At 40.6% G+C, this 24,028-nt stretch overlaps 3 protein-coding genes across 6 annotated transcripts in view; 2 read left to right on the top strand and 1 right to left on the bottom strand.

Annotated features, from left to right (window-relative positions):
• Positions 1 to 424, bottom strand: part of OGFOD1 (2-oxoglutarate and iron dependent oxygenase domain containing 1) — a 34,749-nt gene extending 34,325 nt beyond the window's left edge. For all 3 annotated transcript variants that reach the window (XM_042231643.2, XM_004015002.5, XM_027977851.3), the window contains exon 1: positions 219 to 424. In XM_042231643.2, the coding sequence (XP_042087577.1) occupies positions 219 to 372 (154 nt within the window). In that variant the 5' untranslated portion in view covers positions 373 to 424. The remainder of the gene's footprint in view (positions 1 to 218) is intronic.
• Positions 425 to 645: 221 nt separating this feature from the next.
• Positions 646 to 17,441, top strand: NUDT21 (nudix hydrolase 21). 2 transcript variants are annotated; one of them, XM_004015004.5, is made up of 7 exons: positions 646 to 890; positions 4,807 to 5,007; positions 5,874 to 5,937; positions 10,148 to 10,237; positions 11,697 to 11,772; positions 12,440 to 12,554; positions 13,814 to 17,441. In XM_004015004.5, the coding sequence occupies exons 1-7, from the start codon at positions 775 to 777 to the stop codon at positions 13,833 to 13,835; spliced, it is 684 nt and encodes a 227-aa protein (XP_004015053.1). In that variant the 5' UTR covers positions 646 to 774; the 3' UTR covers positions 13,836 to 17,441. The 2 variants fall into 2 exon arrangements, with proteins under 2 accessions (XP_004015053.1, XP_060254333.1); XM_060398350.1 differs by having other exon boundaries at positions 12,440 to 17,441.
• A 4,739-nt stretch (positions 17,442 to 22,180) lies between these two features.
• Positions 22,181 to 24,028, top strand: part of AMFR (autocrine motility factor receptor) — a 44,594-nt gene continuing 42,746 nt past the window's right edge. Inside the window, exon 1 of the mRNA XM_027977849.2 lies at positions 22,181 to 22,639. Coding sequence (XP_027833650.1) covers positions 22,373 to 22,639 — 267 coding nt within the window. The 5' untranslated portion in view covers positions 22,181 to 22,372. The remainder of the gene's footprint in view (positions 22,640 to 24,028) is intronic.

Below are 24,028 nucleotides of genomic sequence, written 5' to 3' on the forward strand. Positions count from 1 at the left end.
GAAACTTCCTGGCCTACATTTCTTTCTCTACTGGATTTCTAAAGCTAAAAGAACTTGGATTAAAAAGCGACAGCAGGCCAGGCAGGAGAGTCGGAGGTGGCCAAAGTCACGTTCTCTCCAAGAGCCTCTTGTACTGTAGCCTTGTTGCTCGACTGCCAGGACTTTTTCAGCGGCCCCCAACCCGGCGCTGCGCCTCCCTCTTCACAGCGCCCGCTTACCGTGGCGGAATGGCGTCCTGCGACTCCAGGCCTCAGCCACTTGCTTTTTCAAAGTTTCCTCTGTGACAGCATCCGAGAACTTAGCCATCACCTCCTTCTTTACTTTTTTCCCCGCCCGGTCAGAACCGGGCTCAGCAGGCCGCTTTCCGTTCATCTCTTCGCTAGCTACAACACCCACGGCACTCTGAGGTAGCAGCTCTTTTCCTAAGGAGACTATAATTCCCAGAATGCCTCCTTTCCCGTGTTTCCCTACCGCTATCCAGTAGAAAGCACTGAGGTAAAGGAAGGCGGAACCAGTACCTGATTTACCAATGGAAGCTCCAGATACTGCAGCTATCCCAGCAGTGATTGGATCGTTGGGGATAGGAAACCGCCTTTCTATTTCCTGCCGCCAGAGGCTCCTGGTGCTCTTCCGGCGTGCGTACGCCTCCTTCGGCTTTCTCTTGCTAATGGCCGCCGGCGTCTGCTGAGTGGGACGCAGACAACCGCTGCTCACACAGGGAAAGTCTCCCTGCCTCCCGTTTTCCGCTCGCTGCTAGTGTCCGAGCTCGCCAGCATGTCTGTGGTGCCGCCCAATCGCTCGCAGACCGGCTGGCCCCGGGGAGTCACCCAGTTCGGCAACAAGTACATTCAGCAGACCAAGCCCCTCACCCTGGAGCGCACCATCAACCTGTAAGTGCGGCCTGGCCCTCGCGCGCGGTTCTATCTGCATCCCCTTGGTCGTGAGCGCCCCTAAAGACTCCAGTCTTCTGGCGCGCCCTCGGCGCCCTCCCCTTCCTCCCCCTCCAGCGCCACAGGCTAGAGCCCTACTTGAGAGGGTTTTCCCTTTCCTGGAAAGATGGCTTGTTTCCGTGCCCCTGCATTCACTGTAGAAAACGCTCTGAACTCATTCTTTCCCCCACGTCTGTGGAGATAACCAGCCGCAAACCGTGGTGTTTATCCTTTAACGGCGCGTATGTGACATTTTGTGTGTTTTTATTTGGTGTGAGTGGTAAAACGTAGTATCGTTTTTGCCGTTCAGGCTTTGCTTTAATAAATAGTAAGCTTTCGAGATGTAGCTATAACGCGCAGGCTTAGTCTTTTCCTCTGTTGCTTTATTGAGTGTCGGCTCCTGAATACATTTTATTCATCTGCTTAGGGCTGTCTGACTTCCCCCATGTTCCGTTACATGTTTTCGCCGCAGCGACAGCATCCGAGCAGCCAGGAGGCCCCAGCTTGGGAGGGGGCTGGGGCTTTCATTGTAGATGGGCTTTCAGACCTTGGAGGTCTAAGCTGTGTCTGACTCTTCGGCGTCCCAGGGACTGCAGACGTCCAGGCTCCTTTGTCCATGGGATTTTCCAAGCCAGAATACTAGAGTGGATTGCCATTCCCTTCTCCAGAGGATCTTCCCGACCCAGGGATCGAACCCGCGTCTCCTGCCTGGCACGCGGATTCTTTACCACTGAGCCACCTGGGAAGCCCTTTCAGTCCTCCAAAATGTAGCTCCAAAGAACCCATTGTGGGCTGCATTTTACTTTTAACGTCTTATTGTTTAAGCGCTTCAAGCCATTGCATTTCGAAGCCACTCTCAAAAGTAAACTGTGGCAGGGAATTGAAATTTGGGCTATGTCTTGCTCAGGAAATTATCAGTATGCTTTTTCTTAAAAAAAAAAAAAAATCATTTCTGAGAGTTTGAGAGGCACCATGGTGCCGAGCTAATGGAGGAAAATGAGCACTTTATATTGATCAGTATTTAAAGGATGCAAAGAATAACTGATACTGGTGTTTTGGTGGGGAACATTAGGTGTTTCTCTTCTTTATCTTCAAATAAATGAAATTTGCTCAAAAGGAATTTGAATTGAAAAGATGGGTTTGTTTTATTTGACAGAACAGGTGATGGAAATTTAGGTAATAAAAACGTTGGGTTTATGAAATCTGGAACTAGTAGATAGTATACAAGTGATAGGAATTCCCTAGTGGCTCAGATGGTAAAAGTCTGCCGGCAGTGCAGGAGAACTAGTTTAGGTTGGGAAGATCCCCTGGAGAAGGATATGGCAAACTGCTCCGTTATTCTTGCCTGGAGAATCCCATGGACAGAGGAGCTTGGCAGGCTACAGCCCATGGGGTCGCAAAGAGTCGGACATGACAAAGCGGCTTCACTTCACTTCATACAAGTAGTAGATACTGTATATGTTAACGGACTTCCCAGGTGGCACTAGCGGTAGAGAATCCACTAGCCAGTGCAGAACAGAAGACACCGTTTTGATCCCTGGGTCAGGAAGATGGCCTGGAGGAGGAAATGGCAACCCCTCCCGTATTCTTGCCTTGAAAATCTCATGGACAGAAGAGCCTGTTGGGCTGTGGTCCAAGGGGTGGCAAAGACTTGGATATGACTGAGCATACACATACAAGTTAATATCTCTAGCTATTACACTAACATAATAGCATTTTAATTTCATATCACATCTTTAGAAAAATCCTCATAGTATTCCCATGAAATAGAAAGGCTAAATGCTTTTTTAAAAAATGTGAAAGCACAGCTTCTGTATTACTTTCATTGGTTATTATTATTAGTGCTCACAGTTTTACCTTGCTTTACCTTGATTATTCGGTTATTTTTCATCAAACCATTATGTCGAACTAACTTGGTGGAAATGTTTCAATTTTTGCTCCATTAAAGTTATGAGTTAATGGATTTGCCGTACTTTCCCTCTCCTGTATAATCACAGTATTCAGAAAGAATTGTGTTGTGAATTCAGTTGACCTGGTTGAGTAATGGCCTAAGTTGAAAATAAGTTCTCTCTCCTCCAGTATATTTTATGAGCAAATATTGCATGAATGCTTAGTTTGTAGCAGGCACTAGGGTTAATGCTGGGTAGACAGTGGTGAGGAAGTCAGGTGTAGTCCCTGCTCTACAAAGCTCACAGTAGGATAGGAGTACTACAGATGTGTCTGGGCTGGCACCGACTTCACAGCTGAACAGCCTTATATTTCATCTTAATGGCATCTCTTGATGTGAGAGCTGGGTTTGCAATAGAGATGTATTAGAGCTGTCTTTAATTCTAATTCAGGTGGTGAGAACTGAATGTTAATGTATATAAAGCCTTTTTTTTTTTTTTTTCAAATTTCAGGGCACAGAGTGCTATGTGGAGTTGCTGCTACTCATGATGAAGGTGTTAGGTTTAGCATTGAGTCTCCTGGGGAAGGTCCTAAAATCTTTAGAGCACCTTGGAAATAGTTTATTTTAGTAACTTTAGTACTGCTTCACTTATGCCTGGAATTTGGCTTCTGGAATTAAAGTAAATTTTTTTTTTTTTTAACATTTTGGCAACCTTGATTTGTTCCCCTTCTAAGAATAGTTTAGTGGATTAGTTATGTAGTTGTTGACTTCTAACACAAGGTGTTTTGGTAGACAAGATATGTTGGGGACAGGCAAGTGTGGCCAAAGCATTCTTACCCAAAGATTTATAATCAAAGGCTGCTTTCTGTAAGTCTTATGATCAAAGGGTTACAAGGTGATACCTGTGATGAAATAAGAGTTTTTAAACTATTTTTAAGGAAAAAATATTTACTAGGCAAGAAGAAAACTTTTCAATATGTTATATTTTGAATACTTGATAAAAAAGTAGAGAATGTTTATATTACACCTAGTCAGCAAAAGATTCAAATGAAGAGAAGGGAAGAATAAAGATACTGAATAGAAGAAATGCAGAAGGCTCAACATCTTAGAAGGGAAAGAAAAGTTCATCTGAAGAAGAAAGTTACCAGAAAACTCTGATGATAGTTGACTGGGACAAATAGAAAATAACTGGGGAGATTATGGAAAGTGGTGGCTCAGTTTGTAGAAAAAAACATCAGCCATTAGCACCCATAATTAATAGAATTTATGATTAGATTGGTAGAGGAGCCCAAGGGCACATTAGCCAGGTTGACAGTGTTAGCATCTAAAACTAGAGGATTGCCAGTTATTCAGATAGCCACTACTCTGTGCATTAAGAGCTTTAAGGATATTGTCATCTATACTTGACCTGAGCTGGTGGCTCAGACGGTAAAGCGTCTGTCTACAATGCGGGAGACCCGGGTTCGAGCCCTGGGTTGGGAAGATCCCCTGGAGAAGGAAATGGCAATCCACTCCAGTAGTATTGCCTGGAAAATCCCATGGACAGAGGATCCTGGTAGGCTACAGTCTATGGGGTCGCAAAGAGTCGAACACGACTTCACTTCCCTTCACTTCACTTCATCTATACTTGACAGTTCAAGTAGGAAGTAACAGCTTGAGCTAATGAAAGTTCTGGTTTTAGAGGCCAGAGAGCTAGATTCTAATCTCTGCTGCTGCTGCTGAGTCACTTCAGCGTGTCTGACTGTGCAACCCCAGAGATGGCAGCCCATCAGGCTCCCCCCGTCCCTGGGATTCTCCAGGCAAGAACACTGGAGTGGGTTGCCATTTCCTTCTCTGCTCTCTTATTAACTAGTTGTTTAACTTTGTTCAAATTCTTTGTCTCTAAGTGCAATATATATACACTTTTTACCAAGGTTTCTTTTATGTGATTGGTGTCTGTCCTACTAATTTGTGGTCTACAGTTCTCAGATGTCTGTCTTTGGATCACAGGTACCCTCTTACCAATTACACTTTTGGTACAAAAGAGCCTCTCTATGAGAAGGACAGCTCTGTTGCAGCCAGATTTCAGCGCATGAGGGAGGAATTTGATAAAATTGGCATGAGGAGGACTGTAGAAGGTGTTTTGATTGTCCATGAGCACCGGCTACCCCATGTGTTACTGCTACAGCTGGGAACAACGTTCTTCAAATTGTAAGTGTCATTGGAAACGAACAACTTTTAATAGGATGGCTGTTTTATGCAGCTTTAATACAGCTTTAGCTTTTAGCCATTTGTCTCAACAAACATGGCTGTTACTGGAGTCTTGGAAGAGAAACTCAAAAGCATTTTTTTTCTCCATTGCAGTGTTCATTTATGAACACTGTGGTCTAACTAGAATGGTCTAACTAGAAATCTGCATGTTTCTCTGTATTGTTGATGCTAATGACTGGGCTTGAGAGAAGCCCTATGAAACAAACGAGTCCAAGTTCAATTTCTAGACGTCTTTGAAGCATTACTGAGAACAATTGATATTATTTCTTGCTTAGGATCAATAGTGTTTCCTGTTCTTAAAATGCTTTACATTTTTATAGATTGTTTAGTTTTCTCATTTACATTTATAAATCTCTCGGTATGTTTAGTCCACAACTGTTTGACTAGATTGTACCAAAAAGAGTGTTCTCAAATACTTAGTTTGGAATTCTTAAAAAATGCTGCATTCTTCTGATCTAGAGAATGTGGGTCCACTGCTTTCTCAGCATTTCTAGACTCCATTATCACTAGATAACTTCCAAAGAGAAAAAATTGGGATGTACTGGTTTCCAGCAACTATGTGATGTTTATGTTCTGGTACATATTTTAAGACTAGGGTTTGTCTACTGTGAAACTCATGAATGGACATGAATTCCGTTTTCTAGCACATTCTTCCCCCTCCATTTGACATTTGTTTGCTTTAATTGCCTTATGTAACACCGAAATGTGTTACGAAGCTACTTGATAGAAATAGTAATTATTGTGTTTTTCCTGTTAACCAAAATTGTTAATACAAGTTGAAAGCTGAAATTTTAACCTTTATACAGGCCTGGTGGTGAGCTTAATCCAGGAGAAGATGAAGTTGAAGGACTAAAGCGCTTAATGACAGAGGTATTTTTCTGTTTAACCACTTTGATGATTTCATTAATGCTCATCTAAATACCGTCAACTTAATGCATAGTCAGATTTTTGTATGCCTTGAAAAGGATGAGTTTATTTTAAATATTTAGTTTTCTATAAATAAAACATAAATTCGGAGTGTTAGTACAATGTTTATTTTCTGTAAGTTGAACTTATACTTTGTCATAGCATTATTTTCCATTGAAATAGTTGATGTAGCAATAATGGTTAATAAAACAACATTTACTGAGTATTGACTGTTAAGCAATGTTCTAAGTGCTTTACATGTAATAATTTATTTAAACATCATAATAGTATTAGGAAGTGGGTGCTATTAATCCTGTTTTACTGATAAATTAGGGCACAAAAAGTGCAAGTAGCTTCCTTGATGTTTTACAGCTAGTGTGTGGTGAAGCTGGAGATTTGAATGCAGGTAATTTTATTCCAGAGTAGGTGTTGGAATTTTGACAGGAGAATGATTCCTGTTACATACCTATTTTCATTTTTGCACATACCTTTTAGGCTTTGCCCAGGTTGTTACTTTTTAGAAGCTCTTCTAATGTCTGTCTCTAAAGACTTGGGGCCAGATGCATATAGATGCTGGAGGTTTTTGAGATTGTAGGCTGTTTCATTAATAAATAGTTTTCTTTCTTAGCATGCAACCCCCGTTAGTTACAAAACTCGTACATATTCTGTGCAAAATCCTTGGCAAATACAGAAAGGAGACAAAACTAAAACCTGTATTTCTTCCACTTTGACTTGTTTTTTAGTATTTCTAAAATGCAGTGTTAGTCTTAAATATTCTGCTGTGTTTGAACTTTCATTTATATACGATAGATTGAATCTACCTCAGCTTATATACGATAGATTGAACTTACCTCAGCTTTTTCTTATAACTCCACCAAAAAACATTAAAGGGGTTTTAGAAAGATAAAAGTCCAGTAAGTTGATGGAATGTAAAATGAGACTGTAACAAGGAAAAAGTGTTTGAAGGTAGAAAGCAGATGAGCGAATCATAATTGACTTAGCCAAAACCTCAGCCTCCCAGAAGGGCAGTCAAGGACCCAGCACTCTAGAACATCAGAAAAGCTTAGGAATTGGGGGTACTTGTGAAAGAGGGGGTGTGCATGGACTGAAAGCTGAATTGACTGGCAGTGTGCATAGGATTATTGATGTACCTAGATCATCTTCCCTACTTTACATTTAGGCAGAGACTGGCTGCTGATTAATTCTTAGTAGAGGTTAAACTGGAAAACACTAAGCAATGAAAAAGTTAAGGAGGTGGGGAGAATAAGTGAAGTTACAGCCTGGATAGTGAGACTTCTACTAGGCTGATAGTGTTAACAGCTAGTTTTATATACTCCAGGCTGAAGATTAGAAGGTTCCTTCCCCCCACCCCCCACCCCCCCGGAGAAAATGGAGAGTTCCAAAGAATACTTCGATGATAGATAATATTTGGGAATCTACCCAAAGAACTAGGGTAGCCTGGTCACTCACGTACACAGAGTTGTCAGTTAAGCAGGTTATTTTACCCTTAATTGCGAGCAGGTAACCAGTATCACCAGGCTTTTGGGGAAAACTTCTAAACAGGAAAGAGCAAAAGAAGCAAAGGGAACTTAGCAGAAACAGAAAATTCAGTTATCAGCAGAATTATAATTAATATTATTGATGTGATAAAAGGAGACATTGTATCTGTAGAACAGTGTGCCATTAGAAAAGACTATACAGCCAACAAAAAAGGACTCGTGAGTAATTTTTTTAAAAGGCAGAATTAAAAATTGAGTAGTGAGTTAAAAAATAAAGTTGAAATCTACCAGAAAGTAGAACAAAAAGAACATAGGTAAAAGAAAAGGATCAGTATAAACTGTAGAAACAATAAGGATCTACTGTATAGCAAAGAAAGCTATATTCAGTATCTTGTAATAACCTATAATGGAAAAAAAAATCTGAAAAAGGATATATATATGTATATATATGTATAACTGAATCATGTTGCTGTACGCCTGAAACATTGTTAAGCAACTATAATTCAATTAAAAAAATGAAATCTAACTTGGATAAATAAAACAGAGGAAAAGGAATTAGCAAAGCAATAATTCAAGAAAGTTTCCCAAACCTAATCATTAGTTTTCAGATTGAAAAGAACTACTGTCCTTTCTAGAAAAAGGGTAAAGAGAGAAATCCTGAAAGTTTCCAAAGTTGGGGAGAAGGAATGGGTAGACCTGGGTTAAATACAAAAACATTAAAGTCAGAAATGGCATCAGCCTCCCAGAAACAATACCAGAAGCTAAGTCATCATGGAGCATACCTTCATAAATCTGAAAGTACATAGTGTCCACCTGAGACTTTAAAATCAAACTGTAAGTCAAGTGTGCAGATAAAGTTATTTCCAGCCCGGCAGAGTTTCTATAAAGGTGATGTCTTTTGTACCTTTTTTTAGGAAGCTAGTGGATGGAGAATATTCACCACTAAAATGAAAGAATGAACAAAGAAAGAAGGAACAGGGTTAAGAATATAGAGAGGCTCTAATAACACAGGAGAGAGAACAAGAGAAGCCGTAGAACTCCAGCTGTGAATCAGGGCTGAGAGCAAGTACAGATTGAAGCAGAATGATAGAAAAATGTCTCTTAGGAAAATATAATAATATTTGATAGAATAATATTTGAATTGAGAAGAAATTTAAGCTCTTGTGGAGAATGTGGGGAATGAATTAGTGATAGTGAATGAAATGAGTATTGTCTCTGAAGGAAAGAGTTGTTCAAGTAGGGGTGTGTAATTATAGTTTAATAAATCTGCTGATTCACCAAGTCATATTAAATACTGAATGTTGACTTAAATACTGACAATGGGAGCATGGTAGAAGAGAAAGTATGAGTGGGGAATATGGTTTTAAGATCTAAATTCTTGTTCCATAGTAGAGGGTGTTAAATTTTTTTAAAGGTTTTTAAAAATGAAAAGCAATCAAGAAATGGTCATAAAAGAATATTAAAAATGTAACTATTAAAAAGTATAGTAGAGAGCTTGACAAATATTACCTCAGCCAGGTGATCAAGGTTAATATCAGTGGTAAATCATATTAATGGAATGTACCCCCTTGCAATGATGTGATGAGAATGAAACATTACCTCTGTGATTTTCCTTCCCCAGTTCCCTGAAATCTGAAATCTCGGTCTAATAGAGGGACATTCTATAATACAAAATGCCTAACTCCTACTCCTCGAAACTGAAGGTTATCAAAAATAAGGAAAGTCTGAGAAACTGTCAGTCTTAGAGAAGCCTGAGGAGAAATGCAAATATAATGTAGTATTCTGGGTGGGATTCTGGAACTGAAAAAAGAAGACATTAGGTGAAAATGAAGGTCATCTGATGAAAATATGGACTTCAGTTAATAATAAGGTTATCAGTGTTGGTTCCTTGGTTGTGACAAATACGCTATCTTAATGTAAGATGTTAATAGTAGGGAAAACTGGCTGTGGTATATCTGGGAAGTCTCTTCAATCTGTAGATGTTCTCAGCTCTGATTCACAGCTGGAGTTCTAGGGCTTCCCTAGTTCTAGGCTTCCACTTTTCTGTAAACCTAAAACTGAGATAAACAGTTTATTTAAAAACGAGAAGAATGCTTTTAAAAATGAGGCAAATATCAGGGGGAAAAACAGCTAAGAGTTGAAAGTTGTAGCCAGTGGGAATGGTAAAGTGGGACAGTTAACTGCTTTTTAACTGCGTTTTCTTGTCATGAACTTTGTAAAACCATTTTTGGCTAATTAAAATCTGTAGAGCACAACTCTGATTAAGTTAAATTTAATCTTGTGATATACAGATTTATGGAAATGAAAACTGAATTTTGCATACTTATTTCTATAGCTTGTTTAGGTGGGTGATTTACAAAATCTATAGCTGATTCTAGAAAACTATTGTATGCCGTTGGTTGATATAGGTAATTAGTCTTTGATTTTCAGTGCCAAGGCACAGAACAGATGAGTTGGTCCTCCATCATCATGTTGATGCTAGCTTGCCAGTTTTGAACTAATAGTTTATGTCTTGGGCAGAATGACACAGATACATTGTAAAAGGAAATATATATGGGGGCATATTAGCTATTCATCTCTATTAGGCGTGTTGTGAAAAATACCTTCTTCACTGAAGAAGGATATTCATTGGTATGTATATTTAGTTTACCGGCTTTGTCGTTTCTTTTTGACAGATACTGGGTCGTCAGGATGGAGTCCTGCAAGACTGGGTCATCGATGACTGCATTGGCAACTGGTGGAGACCAAATTTTGAGCCTCCTCAGGTCAGTGTTCAGTTACATTTGCTGGGCATTTGGGGAAGTAGGAAACTGATTTAATTCTAGCCATTTAAAAAGTTCTAATTTGACTTGAAATTTCCTTTTTTCTCTCATTAATTTAAATTAAAGAATAAAAGCCAAGCATTTTTACTTCTAAAGGAAAATTTCAAATATGTACAAAAGTAGCATAGTAAAAGTGAACAAATCCCATTAGCTCTCTCACCCCCACCAGTTAGCTCATGGTCATACTTCAGCAATCCTATTCCTTTTGACTGCTCCATCCCTGCTATCCACACTTCTGTTGTTTTGAAGCATGCTCTCCTCTCTGGATCTCTCTGATGCCAGTGTGCATGGTTTTCATGATCATGTACGGAGGGGTCATGATTCATTATACCCTGAGGATGGCTCTGGTATGGAATTACTGTAGTCGGAGGACTGTTTAGGTCCCATTGGGATGGCACAGTGGGAATAGTCTTTTCCAGTTACGTAAGAGTTGGATAGACTCAGCTGAATCCTGGCATCATTGCTTAACTGTATCATTCTGGGAAGGATACTTAGTCTCTGTACAAGTTTCTTACAGAAATGGGGATGCTGATACCTCCTTTTGGCAGCCTCTGTTTTTATCCTTCTTTCCCATTATGCCTGTTTTTAGCACTTTTTAAATTCCCCTGCCCTCAAATACTTCAGAAAGGAAAGTAGGCTTCTCTGAATGTATTACGGGGAGATGCAGGAGAGGTTTCATTATGTGTGCACAGCAGAAGAGGAGGAAATCTTTATCTTAGACTTTTAGAATTCTTTGTGTAAAATTCTTCTTTCTCAGGTAGCAACCTTGCCTCTGTAATTCTCTTCTTCCTTTGCATTCTTCAAAATATTTTCTCCATTTTCACAAACAGTTTGACTTTGTTCAGCTGACAGACCGCTCATCCAGTGTTCCTGCAGCATTGTTCCATGTGGGGGGTGTGGTGATTGTGGGGAGAAATTTCCTGTCGCGCACCTCATTGTATTTAAACTTTTTATTTAGTAAACGTGGTCTGCATCAGGATTCTAGCAAATTTAACTTTGTAATGATATGTTTTGAAAAGACTATCATTATAAATACTTATGTCAGACTTCATTGTGTTTAAACTTGTCAACCTATAATTGTTTCTGTGACTCATTTACTGCTTGATATTTTATATTTATTAAAGCATGTATTTATTCATCCGTTAGGTACCAGATCCGTTAGGTAAAGGGAAAACTAGAAAGGATTCTTCTTCAGGGAGTTTACACTGTATTAGGGGATAAACACATAAGAAATAGATGAAGCCATGGTGTACATGTTAAAATTGTGTTGGGGTTATAAAGAAGCTGGTCTTCAGGCCTGATACTTGAGCTTAAAGTCTGAAATGGGAGAAGTTGGTCAGTGGAGGCTTGGGAGGTGTCAGGGATGTCTTGGCAACTACAAATTATTCTCTCGTTATTTTAGTATCCATATATTCCTGCACATATTACAAAACCTAAGGAGCATAAGAAGTTGTTTCTGGTTCAGCTTCAAGAGAAAGGTAAGTTACTTTATTCTTGAAGGCAGCCATCTAAAAACTTCTGTAGTGTAGTATCAAGGATACCTCTATTTGTGATTTTCCTCAAGTTACTTGAATTTGGGGATTTATTGTAAAACTAAAAACACATACCATTTTTATCCACAATTACCTAGTTTTTCTTGCATAGGCCAGTTATGTTACCGGGGAAGAGTAAATTACTGGAGCCAAAAATATCAGGTTATAGTATTTTTAATAACTGTTTAGCTGCTGGTATTAATTTCACATTGTGATAAAATTTTAGGAGACAGATTAATTGATTTTTTTAATAATAGAGTCTTTAGCTCTGTTGTACACATTAACAACTACTCTGGTTTTTGATACTTGTAAAATGAAATTCAAAATAAATTAGAAGATCAAGGGTCTCCTCCCCTTTCTCCCAGAGCCAGCACTCATAAGGTGCTCTTGGTTGTTAACAGCATGAATTTATTTAGAGTCCATTTCAAAGCTGTGACTGACCTTTGCTTAAAAGACACAACCAAAATGTGTTAATGAGAATTATTTTTTCCTCAGAAGTTTCTCAAATGTAAAATTAGTGATTACTAGTGAAGTAGAAGCAGTGTTTATATAAGGAAGTATAGAAAATGAATACTGTTTTTATTTTAGCCAATAAACACTGTTTTTGTTTTAGCCTTGTTTGCAGTCCCTAAAAATTACAAGCTGGTGGCTGCACCGCTGTTTGAACTATACGACAATGCCCCTGGATATGGACCCATCATTTCTAGTCTCCCCCAGCTTTTGAGCAGGTATGGAGAGTTGGGCTTTTTTGTTTGCTGCATCTAAACTGCTGGATTTAAAATAATTCAAGCCACTTGAGGAGGGATGGTTCATAAATTTTGGTCTTCAAGGAAACTAAGACAGTAGATGGATCCCCTAGGTCTTGTGTGGATTAAGCCAAAGATGACTGTGTCCTCAGACCTTAAGTTGCAGCATGACATTCTGGTATTTGTGCATCTGTTCTTCTCCAAATCTGGCATTTTCTACAGGTAAGTTTGAAACCATCATTCAAAGAAGAGATGGTAAAATCGTAGTCAACAATGTATAATAAATATGATGGAAGTTATGTATATAAAACTGTGGAGAATTGAATCTCTTGTCTTAAAGAGTATTCTCATTACTCATTGAGAAATCTATTTAGGTCCAAGTTGGGGCATTTAGGATTAAGTCCTGAATTTTTACATGGAGTTTAATTTTTTTTAAGGCAGATGAAGTGATGAGAAATGTGTGTTGTTTTGTTTTTTAAATTGACTTACACTGGTTGAGGTCCTTGTCAGTAACAGATAGGACTCATAGAATAACATAGTGGTTAATAATATGCATTCTATAGTCAGTGTGTGGATTTGAATTCTACCATCATTGCTTCCGGGCAGTGTGGTCTCTAACAAATTATTATACCTATTTCTTCACCTGTAAAGGGGGATGGTAGACCCAGCTTCATAGATTTATAAGGACTAGGTGAAATAACATATAATAAAGTGCTTAGAATAATGCCAGGCACCTGGTAAATGCTTAACAAATGTTACTTTAAAAACAATTTCGGTTGTGATCTTGGCCTTCTGTGAAAGCGTGTTTAGTGTGAAATTGGTCTTTCTGTTCTGGCACTGAAGTCAGACTTCATCTTTTGTTCCTCTGCTTTGGTCTGTTCATGGGTTACACATTGAAGTATGGGATATGAAAAAAGTCATGTTATTCATTCATTTAAAATGATCCATCTACTGTCAGGTAACAGTAATTGTGCTGGGTGGTCAGAATACAATGAGGTATAAAAATGTTTACTTCCCTCAAGGAAAGTGGATAATCAAACTTACACTGTTAGAATTTTTTTACGTTATAAGTATTCAGCAGTATTGAATGTAAGATATGACAAGTGGAAGAAAAGGGTGTCTATGTAGAAAATGCCCAAAATATCAAGGGAGAGTTTTAATATCCAGATAAATTTATCTAAGGTAGAAAAAATGTAAATAATATTGTTTTTAATAAAGATATTGTTCTTTTTAAAATTCAGGTTCAACTTTATATACAACTGAGTTGCTACACAGCAGAGAAGTAAGAGAAGCCGTCTCTGTGAGCACAGCTGTACACAGTGTAGAAGAAACATCCCTGAAGTTTTTTTGGTGTTATCCCTTTCCCAGTCCTGAAATTACCACCTACTTTCTGTGGTTTGAATAGTAAAGTTAATATGAAAAGCTAGATTGTGCTGTAAACAAATGTGATATTGTTTAGTTTACTTTTGGTTCTACACAAATATTTTTTGTACAACATTAAAGAAAGTGGACTTCTATGTTTTTTTGTTGTTTTGATTTTTAATTTCACATTACACTTGTAAAATTCTTATAGGCAAGGATTTCTTTTCCCCAACTAAACAGGTGAATGTTAAGATATAATGGCAGATTAAGGTCAATCAAGCCGTAAGCGAAGGCTTAAGTGGGACCCTTTGCTCTGATACCATTCTTGGGGGTATACTCCCAAGACCATGTTGTAGATTTTTGTGATGAGAATTGTCTGTTACTTTGGGGAACTACATTTGCTTGATTGAATCCAAGGTGCAACTGCTATACCAATTTTACACTCTCTATGAGTTATATCACAACAGAACTCCAAGTGTATTACTGATGAGTACATTTTATACCAGCATAGCTAGACCTTATTTCACATGCAACAGACGTTAGCCATACAGGAAACTGTTAAAATTGACTCGCTCGGGGAATGTCGTGGGAATTGGTATAAAAAGAGGTCCCAGGGCTCAGTTAAACACCCACCCCCCCATAATGGAAGTATTCATTATCTGTGCTCTTGTGAAATTATGTGTCTTAAGTTATTTTTATGGCTGTGGTGAAATGGTGATCTGTGAAGGAAGTTTCTAAAAGTGGGTCTGGTAGGTTTTGAACTCTTGGATTAAAGTTTGTTATTTCAATTAATGTGGAGTTAAAGCCAATGAGATGAAAGTTTAAAAAGTGACATAAAGCCTTTTCAAAAATATTTTGGAATAGTCAGAATTAGATTTTGTCAGCCTATGAGAAAAATACCAAATTTAAGAATCTTAAAAGCACAGTTAAATTAGGATCAAATTTGAGGGAATAAAAAAAATTCTTAAGGGAAAAGAATTGGCCTTGTTATTGCTTAATAGTACATTGTGTATGCCTTATTATAAACGGTTGATTGTAGATTTAATGTAAAGGAAGTCTTCTAAGATGCAGCTACTAAAATAGATTGCTAGTTATGTTTTTCATAGATAGAAACGAACTTTTGGTTAGTTGTGCATCTTTATGGTACTGATGACAGAGCTATTCTGAATATTGGGTGACGTGAAAGATACATCATATATTATTCCTATTTAGGCTTGAGCAAATGAGACAAAGAGCAACTGAGCAATTTTAAACATTTAGCTTTATTTAGGTGAGGTCCTAAGAAACCTTCACACGGTTGTGAATCTAATAGTGGCTATAACTGTGCCTACTAATGGGTGAGCACCTGTCTCCAGGACCAAAAATGACCAGGGATTGCCTTTGAAAGAGCCCCTGTTTCTATGGATAGTCCCCCTTCTTCAAGTGTAACAGTTCTGCCATTCTGCTTCACATTCACATGTTTCTAGCTAACTGTAGTTTTACTGTTGAGCTCACTGATGCATCCTACAAGATTGGAGAAGGCAGAGATGGACACGGCTCAATCTCCAGCCTACCTTCCATGATTGTTTCTAGCCTCCGGTTGGAAAGCTACGGTGACCACTTTCAGGTGTGTTAGCTCATGCCCTTTGGGGAAAGTGAAGAGGCAGACTTTTTCGTGGTGTGATTTGAAGTGGTGTCAGTAAGGAGTGTTAGAGTTGAAATGTCATCGGATTTGAGGCCGCTCGTCCTTTTGTAACTCAAGCTTTGACCTAGAAATCCTTTCTTGATCATTACCTCCAGTAATGTAAGTGCTTGAGTCATCCATACCTTGGGGCTTATGTGAGAAAAATAGTAAGCTGGAGTTACCAACCTGGAATATAATAGATCTGATTTTGAGTTAAAATTCATAATACACATTTTAAAAATTTGTTTTTGAACTTGTTATAGTTGTATCCCAATGCTCTCGTTAGGTTTCCTGATGAAAATAGAACTGGGGAAGTTCAAATTTGATGTAGTCCATTAGAAAGAGGGTACAGGGTACTGTTCAATTAACACTTTGATATGTAAGTTCTTATCATTTCTTCAAGAACTAACAGTCTTAAATGTTCATTCCAATTCTCTACATAATCAATACTGACTAGTTTTAAATGACTTATATGTTTGAATGCCTTATTTTCCAGGTTTGTTTGTAAATGAAAGCCTTCTTTTGCATTGTATAATTACAATGTATGCCATGTTCTTTTCCCTGAGTAGGTAGTGCATATTCTATATAAAACTACTAAATCACATTGGAAAGTATTCAACAGATTGAGGGGAAAAAAATAAAGTTTTACTCAAATGTTATAAATCATATTTACGATTGACATCCCTTTGAAGAAAAGTGAAATTTTTGTTTCTATGTGATGAAGACTTGATTTTTTTTAATAAGTGGATGATACTTGAAATATCATAATGACAATTCTGTGTCTGAATCCATCTTTTGACAACAGTTAAAAGATTTTTTTACTTTTTATCATTGTCTTCCCTTGTAATTATTACAGCATTGTGTGTTGCAGTAATTCCTTTTTTATGTTTAAGAGTTTTGTTGAGTTAGTATTTTATTTGGATCAAACATAACCAAACTGGCCAGTCTGTTTTCTTATATGTTTAGTCAGAAGTGAAAGGTGGAGTTCCTCAGATTCAGCAAACCAGCTAGCCAGCCATTCACTTAAAATTCCCTTAAATAGTGTGACTCACTATGCTTTCAGTTTTTTAATGCCTGTTTTTTAAAGTACTTGCTCAGTCACTTGAGACGAAATGCTTGGAGTACCTTTTCCTCCTTGGAGTTCCTCAAACTTGATGTTTTCACTCATTCATAGTGTTTGGAACAGTTTATGCCCCTCACTAAGACCACTTCCGAGAGCACGAAATTTTGTATATTGCATTTTCCAGAAGAGGCTTAGTGGGCTTTGACTTAGATACAAGTCAACTTTTATAAGTGTAAGGTTTGGCTTCCCATAATTATTCCACATGTTTTACATCACTCATCATTTGGGTTAAACTGGACTCATTTGAAGCTCCTTGCTTTTGTTAAATACATAATACAAAGCATAATACTATAATTTGACTTGAGCCATAAAACACACTTTAATATTAGCTTGTATTATATTCATCTAGCTTGTTTTGGGGAAAAAGAAAACTAAAACCTAAGTAAGTCTAGATTAAGCCAGTTAAGATGTCATTGTATTTTAGTGTTGGATTGTATTGTGAGACTAGAGTTAAGTTGGGAAAATGTATCATGTTCTGTTAAGGGAAAGATCAGTGCTTTAAAAACTTAAACTTTGGTTGCTGTGTTCACATCATAGTGTACAAGAATCATTTATAGTTTGGCTTTGAGAATTACTCTGGTGTTAAGTTTATAGAAAAATGTATAAAAGAAACTGAAGTTTTGGTTATATTTTTATAATTGTAAAGTTAAAGTTTGATTAAAATGTTCAGTTCTTATTTTATTTTATTGTCATTTCAATAAAAAAATCAGAATGACTCTGACTTTTGTGTGTGGCTACTAACCATAGTGTGCCATTAGAAATCCTGCGTGATTCTTTTTCAGTGTCGTTGGCCAGGGGCCATTACATTAGGTAAGAGGCAACTAGCGTAACAGCAAGGACCTGAAGACCTGGGACGTCTATGTTGCCCTCCTCTCACATTCCTCCCTTGTGTGTTGGCAGTGGTCTTAGGCAGATTCAGTTTCCTGTGAGGTGAAAGGGTCATTTTCTGCAATGTGAAAGGACTTGGAACTTGAAGACTGGGATTTACAGGTAGACATACAATTTTGCTGTGTTATATAATTGGAAGCCTCAGTTTCCATAGAGTATTGACTTCAGATTTTTGTTTTTTTTTTTTTCTTTTAATCAGATTTGCTTGAAGGTCATGATGGTCTGTGACACCATGCTTGCTACTTCTGTAACATGTTGTAATTTAATTCCATCATTGTAATAGTAACTCAGAACTTGAGCATATGTGTAATAAATTGAACAAAGGTTGAACAAACCTGATAAAGTTATTGTGAAATTTTTCTGAAAATTTTACTAGTATATTTTACAGCAGGCACCATAGAGCTATAAAAAATTATATGTGTACAAGCTACACGTAATATTCCTATTAGCTTGCTTTTTCCCCCTACGAACGTGACTTGGTTATTTTTTCCCCTCTGCTGGATTCAGTAGTGGAACACATTGGTCAAGCTAATGAAAACACCAATGCTATGGGCAAACAACGAAGTCTACTGGATTAGATTAGGTTCGATTAGAACAGGTTCTAGGCTGTTCAGAACCTTAACATGAAAACGACTTGGCCTTTCTCATGGCAGGGTGAAAGTCAAGTGAGGTCATGGATATAGAAGGATTTTGGATATTTAAAAAAATGAAAACAATAATGTATCTAAATAATGAATCCTCACAATTCTGGTTTATCTGAAATGCTACATTTATTTCCTTTAAATCAAGCCAGATCAGAGCCCCCATCCTATAAAGATGGCAGGGAATTCAGTCTCAGTCATTATTGGGAGTAGGGGCCTACCCAAAGTTGTAAGAATCCAGGAAGGATAAATGGTACTCTGAAATGAAGGTGGAGGTGGGGAGACCTCTAGCTACCATCATGGACTCCATGAATATTCATCCAATTGCCTCCCTGTCACACAGGCCTTAGAACCAGATGATGCAAGTGGCTCCTATGCTTATGGTCCAACCTTCCTAGGCACACTAGTATTCATCCCTCTGAGTCTTGTTTCCTTTCCTGCTCCCATGATGATGCAGGAAGCAGTACCAAGAACCAAGAGCATTGGTTGACTTTAGAAAATGAGTTCTATCCTTGGGAAAAAAAATCCTTGCGGGAAGGATGTGCAAAGCCTGGCTACCTACTTAGAGTGGGTAAGGACAAAATGTTGGTAGAACAAATACTAATTATTACCCTAGTAAAATGTCTAGACACCAATCTCTAAAATCTTAAAATGCAAATAAAAAAACATTTAGTTGGGTTAATGTCACATATTCTCATATTGAATCTTCAGGAATTTCAGGCTTCTGAAAGTTTAATATTTAGACTATAAAATTTTGTTTAGTCACTAAATCACATCCGATTCTTGTGACCCAGTAAACTGTAGCCCCCCAGGCTCCTCTGTGCATGGGATTCCCAGGCAAGAATACTGGCGTGAGTTGCCAGTTCCTTCTCCAGGGTATCTTCCCTGAGCCAGGGATTGAACCTGCATATCCTGCATTGCAGGCAGATTCTTTACCACTGAGCCAGGAAGCCATGCTTATTATATAGTCAGAATCAAATGTTAAAAGCTGCTATTATTAAATACAATGTCATTCCAGAAAACAGGTTGCCTAGTTTTAACACTTAGTAATGGTTCTCTCAAAATACAATTCAGAGTATAGCACTTCGAATTCAAGATGGTAGAATATTGTACCTTCATTTCAGTCGCTCAGTCGTGTCCGACTCTGCGGCCCCATGAATCTGAGCATGCCAGGCCTCCTTGTCCATCACCAACTCCCAGAGTTCACTCAAACTCACGTCCATTGAGTTGGTGATGCCATCCAGCCATCTCATCCTCTGTGGTCCCCTTCTCCTGCCCCCAATCCCTCCCACATCAGAGTCTTTCCCAATGAGTCAACTCTTTGAATCAGGTGGCCAAAGTACTGGAGTTTCAGCTTTAGCATCATTCCTTCCAAAAGAACACCCAGGGCTGATCTTTAGAATGGACTGGTTGGATCTCCTTGCAGTCCAAGGGACTCTTCAAGAGTCTTCTCTAACACCACAGTTCAAAAGCATCAATTCTCTGGCGCTCAGCTTTCTTCACAGTCCAACTCTCACATCCATACATGACTACTGGAAAAACCATAGCCTTGACTGGACGGACCTTCATTGGCAAAGTAATTTCTCTGCTTTTCAATATGCTATCTAGGTTGGTCATAACTTTCCTTCCAAGGAGTAAGCGTCTTTTAATTTCATGGCTGCAGTCACCATCTGCAGTGATTTTGGAGCCCCCCAAAATAAAGTCTGACACTGTTTCCCCATCTATTTCCCATGAAGTGATGGGACTAGATGCCATGATCTTCGTTTTCTTAATGTTGAGCTTTAAGCCAACTTTTTCACTCTCCTCTTTCACTTCATCAAGAGGCTTTTAGCTCCTCTTCACTTTCTGCCATAAGGGTGGTGTCATCTGCATGTCTTAATAGCCCATTAAGATTTGACAAGTTTGGTGTATGATATTTTGTAACTGTATTGTGACTTGGATTGAATGTGGATTGTAGGATAGTGTGGTTTAAAATTTATGGGAGAGTCAGATAAAGTAGAACATTTACTTCTGTGGAAAATTACATCCCTTTTTCAAAGTGAAATTTTAATTTACCAATACAATTGTAAGTTTAGCATTTTAATCAAATGGCTGCAGATAGAGAATCAAAGGGCACCGAAAGTGTAATCATACAGATCTCATATGAAAAAGTGTGTGTGTGTGTAGGCGCTCATCCTCCCTCCCTGGTAAAAGCCAAACTGTTGTGTTCATCACAAGGCCTTTAATAGGATGTTTCTAAATATTGCAAATTGGATAGTAATAACCTTGAGCTGAACCATCTTTTGTTTTCTAACTAATAAATTTTTAGTATTAGAATACTGGGCATGAGACTTTGAACATAATTTAGTCTTTTGCCTTTGAAAGTTTGTAAGACTCGACAAATATTTGCTGAACACCTACTCTACATCAGGCACTTGTCAAGGCCTTAGAGATACAACAAGGAATAAGTGCTACCCCCCAAGGTAGCACTTTTGTTCTGTAGTTCTTTTTTTTTTTTTTTTTTCTGTCTTTTTTGTTGTTACAGCCTTATTGGGCTATAATTTACATAATTCACCATATAACTATACAAATAAAGATTTTTAGTATATTCAGAGTTCTGCTACAGTCACTAAAATTTTAGAACATTTTCATCACCTCAAAAAGAAATCCATGTTTAGCTTTTATACCTGTTTCCTCATCTCCCTATTGCTCATCAGTCATTAACCTACTTTATGCTTCTGCCTATGCTGGACATTTCATATACATGGACTTGCACTATGTGCCCATTTGTGTCTGTGCTTATACTTAGCACATTTTCAAGCGTTGTCCTTGTAGCATGTTTTCCTACTTCATTTTCATGGCTGACTACTATTCCATTTTAGGGGGTAATCCCTTATTTATCTATTCGTCCCTTGAGTGACATTAGGGTTGTTTCTAACTCTGACTGTTAAGAATAACGTTGTTATTGACATTTGTGTGGACATTTTGTGTGGCAGTGTGTTTTCATTTCTCTTGGGTATACCACCTAGGAATGGAATTGCTAGGTCAAATGGTCACTCTTAGGTTTAAACTTTTTGAAGAGCTGACATCACTTTCCAAAATATCCTCACTATGTTACATTCCTACCTGGGGTATGAGGGAACACATTTTTATTTCCTGATGTTGAAGCTGAAACTCCAATACTTTGGCCACCTGATATGAAGAGCTGACTCATTTGAGAAGGCCCTGATGCTGGGAAAGATTGAGGGCAGGAGGAGAAGAGGACGACAGAGGATGAGATGGTTAGATGGCATCACCGACACAATGGACTTGGGTTTGGGTGGACTCCGGGAGTTGGTGATGGACAGGGAGGCCTGCCGTGCTGCGGTTCAAGGGGTCGCAAAGAGTCGGACACGACTGAGCGACTGAACTGAACTGAAATCAGGTTCACTTTAGACTTCGCCGGGTGTTACTAGTAAACAGCAGAAACTTTATTTGCGAGGAATTTGAGAGTGTTGATTTATTGTCTTTCCATGGGGCCAGGGCTTCTATTATTCCCTGAGCACTGTCTCCTCTTTCAGCCACTTGGGAAGCTCCCAGGCCCACAGGGAGGCTCTGGGGTAACTTGCTTACGGGGAGGTTAAGGAAACTAAGGACAAGTGGCCGGACGCCCGGTGGCCCGGGTCCCCGCGTCCCGCGGGTGGGCCCACGCGGCCAGCGCTCGACCGCCCGTCAGCGCCGTCGGGCCTGAGTGACGCTTGGGCCCGGCCTGGGGCGGGTGCCCTAAGCGTCCGCGGGCCAGGCCGAGCTAGAGTGTCGGCGGAAGATAATGCTGGGTGCTGGGCCGCAGGGCCTGCGGCCGGGGCCTCCGCCAACTAGGCGGCAGCGCGACCGCTGGGGGCGGGGGACCGAGGCCGCGCCCCCGCGCCCGTCCCGCCCGCACCCTGCTGGGGGCGGCGGCCAGCCCCGAGCCAGCCGAGGCTCTTCCGCGCCGGCAGGGGCAGCAGCGGGAGCGGCGCGGGGCGGAGCGGCCAGGAGCGGCCCGGCCCGGCCCGGCGCGGTGGCGGCGGCGGCGACGCCAGAGCTCGTGGGCGCCGTTCGCGAGGCCGCCGGGACCCGGCCGCAGCGCGGGGAGACCTGGGGGCTGGAAGCCGCCGCTGCCGCCATGCCGCTGCTCTTCCTCGAGCGCTTCCCCTGGCCCAGCCTCCGCACCTACACGGGCCTCAGCGGCCTGGCCTTGGTCGGCACCATCGTCAGCGCCTACCGCGCTCTCAGTCAGCCCGAGGCCGGGCCCGGGCCCGGGCCCACAGAGGCGGAGCCGGTAACGGCCCCGGTGCAGCCAGACCCGGCCGCGCTCGTCCGGCCGAGCGCCGGGGGACCCCGGGCCCGCGACGTGGCCCAGTACCTGCTCTCGGACAGCCTGTTCGTGTGGGTGAGCGAGGATGCCGGGCCCGCCGAGGAGGAGCGCAGCGGGGCGAGGGGTGGGGGCCGCCATGTCACCCATTATCTGTGGGGGGCGTGGCTGGGGCCGGGGTCCCCTCCCCCCCGGACCCCGGAGTGTGAGGCGGCGGTGGGGGGGGCCCGCCCGCGTACGGCCTCCGTGGGACCCGGTGAGGGTTGGGGTGTGGCGGTGGGGTCGTGAGGGGCAGCGGGTCCCCGGGGGCGGGTGGTCTTTGAGGGCCTGAGGAAGGGACTTTGGGACGCGGTTGGGGAGGCGCAGGGGGCGGGGCGCAAGGGAACGCGGCGGCCGGCCAGGGACGGGCGGGGGGAGGAGGTGGGGGAGGGTTGGGAATCCGGGGAGAAGTAAAATATGGGGGGCCGAGTTGGGGTTGCTGGGGGGCCACCAGGAAGTAACTGGAAGACCTCAAAGGGCAGTCAGTTACCCCGGAGTTGGGAAGGCTTTTCGGACGCGGTCAGGCAGGGAGATGTTATCGCGTTTCACGTGTAAAGAGAAAAGAGACAGAATTTCAGTTGTTGAGCATAGGAGAATTTTGGGCATCTGAGTGTGTTTGGACGTTGTTTGGAGAGGGACCGTCTCCCACAGCGTTTTTTTTTCTTTCTTTCTTTATTATTGTCCTCTTTGAGTGGACCTACAACAAATACAAGACTGTGCTTCCTTTCCTGCTGATTTTTACCTGGTGATTCATGAAAGTTTCCTTTGATGTCTGAAGGCAGCCAAAACATTTGGAGTCGGGAGATGTCTCTTCATTTTAACTCAGGGTTTCTCCTGCTAGTGATCCATGTTAAAACAAGGTCTCCAGTTTGTCTGCCAGTGTAAGATAAGCAGCGTTTAGGAGGCATAAATGCTAGTTTCACTTATTAGAACAGATAATTTCAGGCAGGCAGATCAACAGTATTTTGGCTAAGGAACTTGGTTTCCAACTTGGCCTTTGAATGCCACATAGAAATCCCACAGTGATCAGGAAAAGTTGTTCTGGGACTGAAGTCTGTCCCTAGGGTTTGCTGTGGTGTCTTGAGTCTTGTCTCCTCCTGTAAGTTCCCATTTCGGTTGAGAGTCGGCTGTAAATGACTGGGGTTAATATTCCAAGTATACGGAATGATACACAGCTCATTTGTTGTAATTAATCCCACTGTGCTTCATCAGGAAGCAGTGGGATTTATGAACTCTGTGGGTGTAGATTAAGTCTCTTGGTCCTTCTGATGAAGAGATTAGTAGAAGGAAGGGAAGGGTGAGGTTCCCTTCTTCCACTGCTGTGTAAAGCTGAACCTTAGAGTAGGGAAGAAGGGAGAAGAGAAAGAACTCAACCCATGTCTCTTGTTTAATGTATGTTAAACCTAGATTTTTAAAAATCTGTTTTTT

This window comes from Ovis aries, chromosome 14 (genome assembly GCF_016772045.2).
Source record: "Ovis aries strain OAR_USU_Benz2616 breed Rambouillet chromosome 14, ARS-UI_Ramb_v3.0, whole genome shotgun sequence".
Taxonomy (NCBI): Eukaryota; Metazoa; Chordata; class Mammalia; order Artiodactyla; family Bovidae; genus Ovis; species Ovis aries.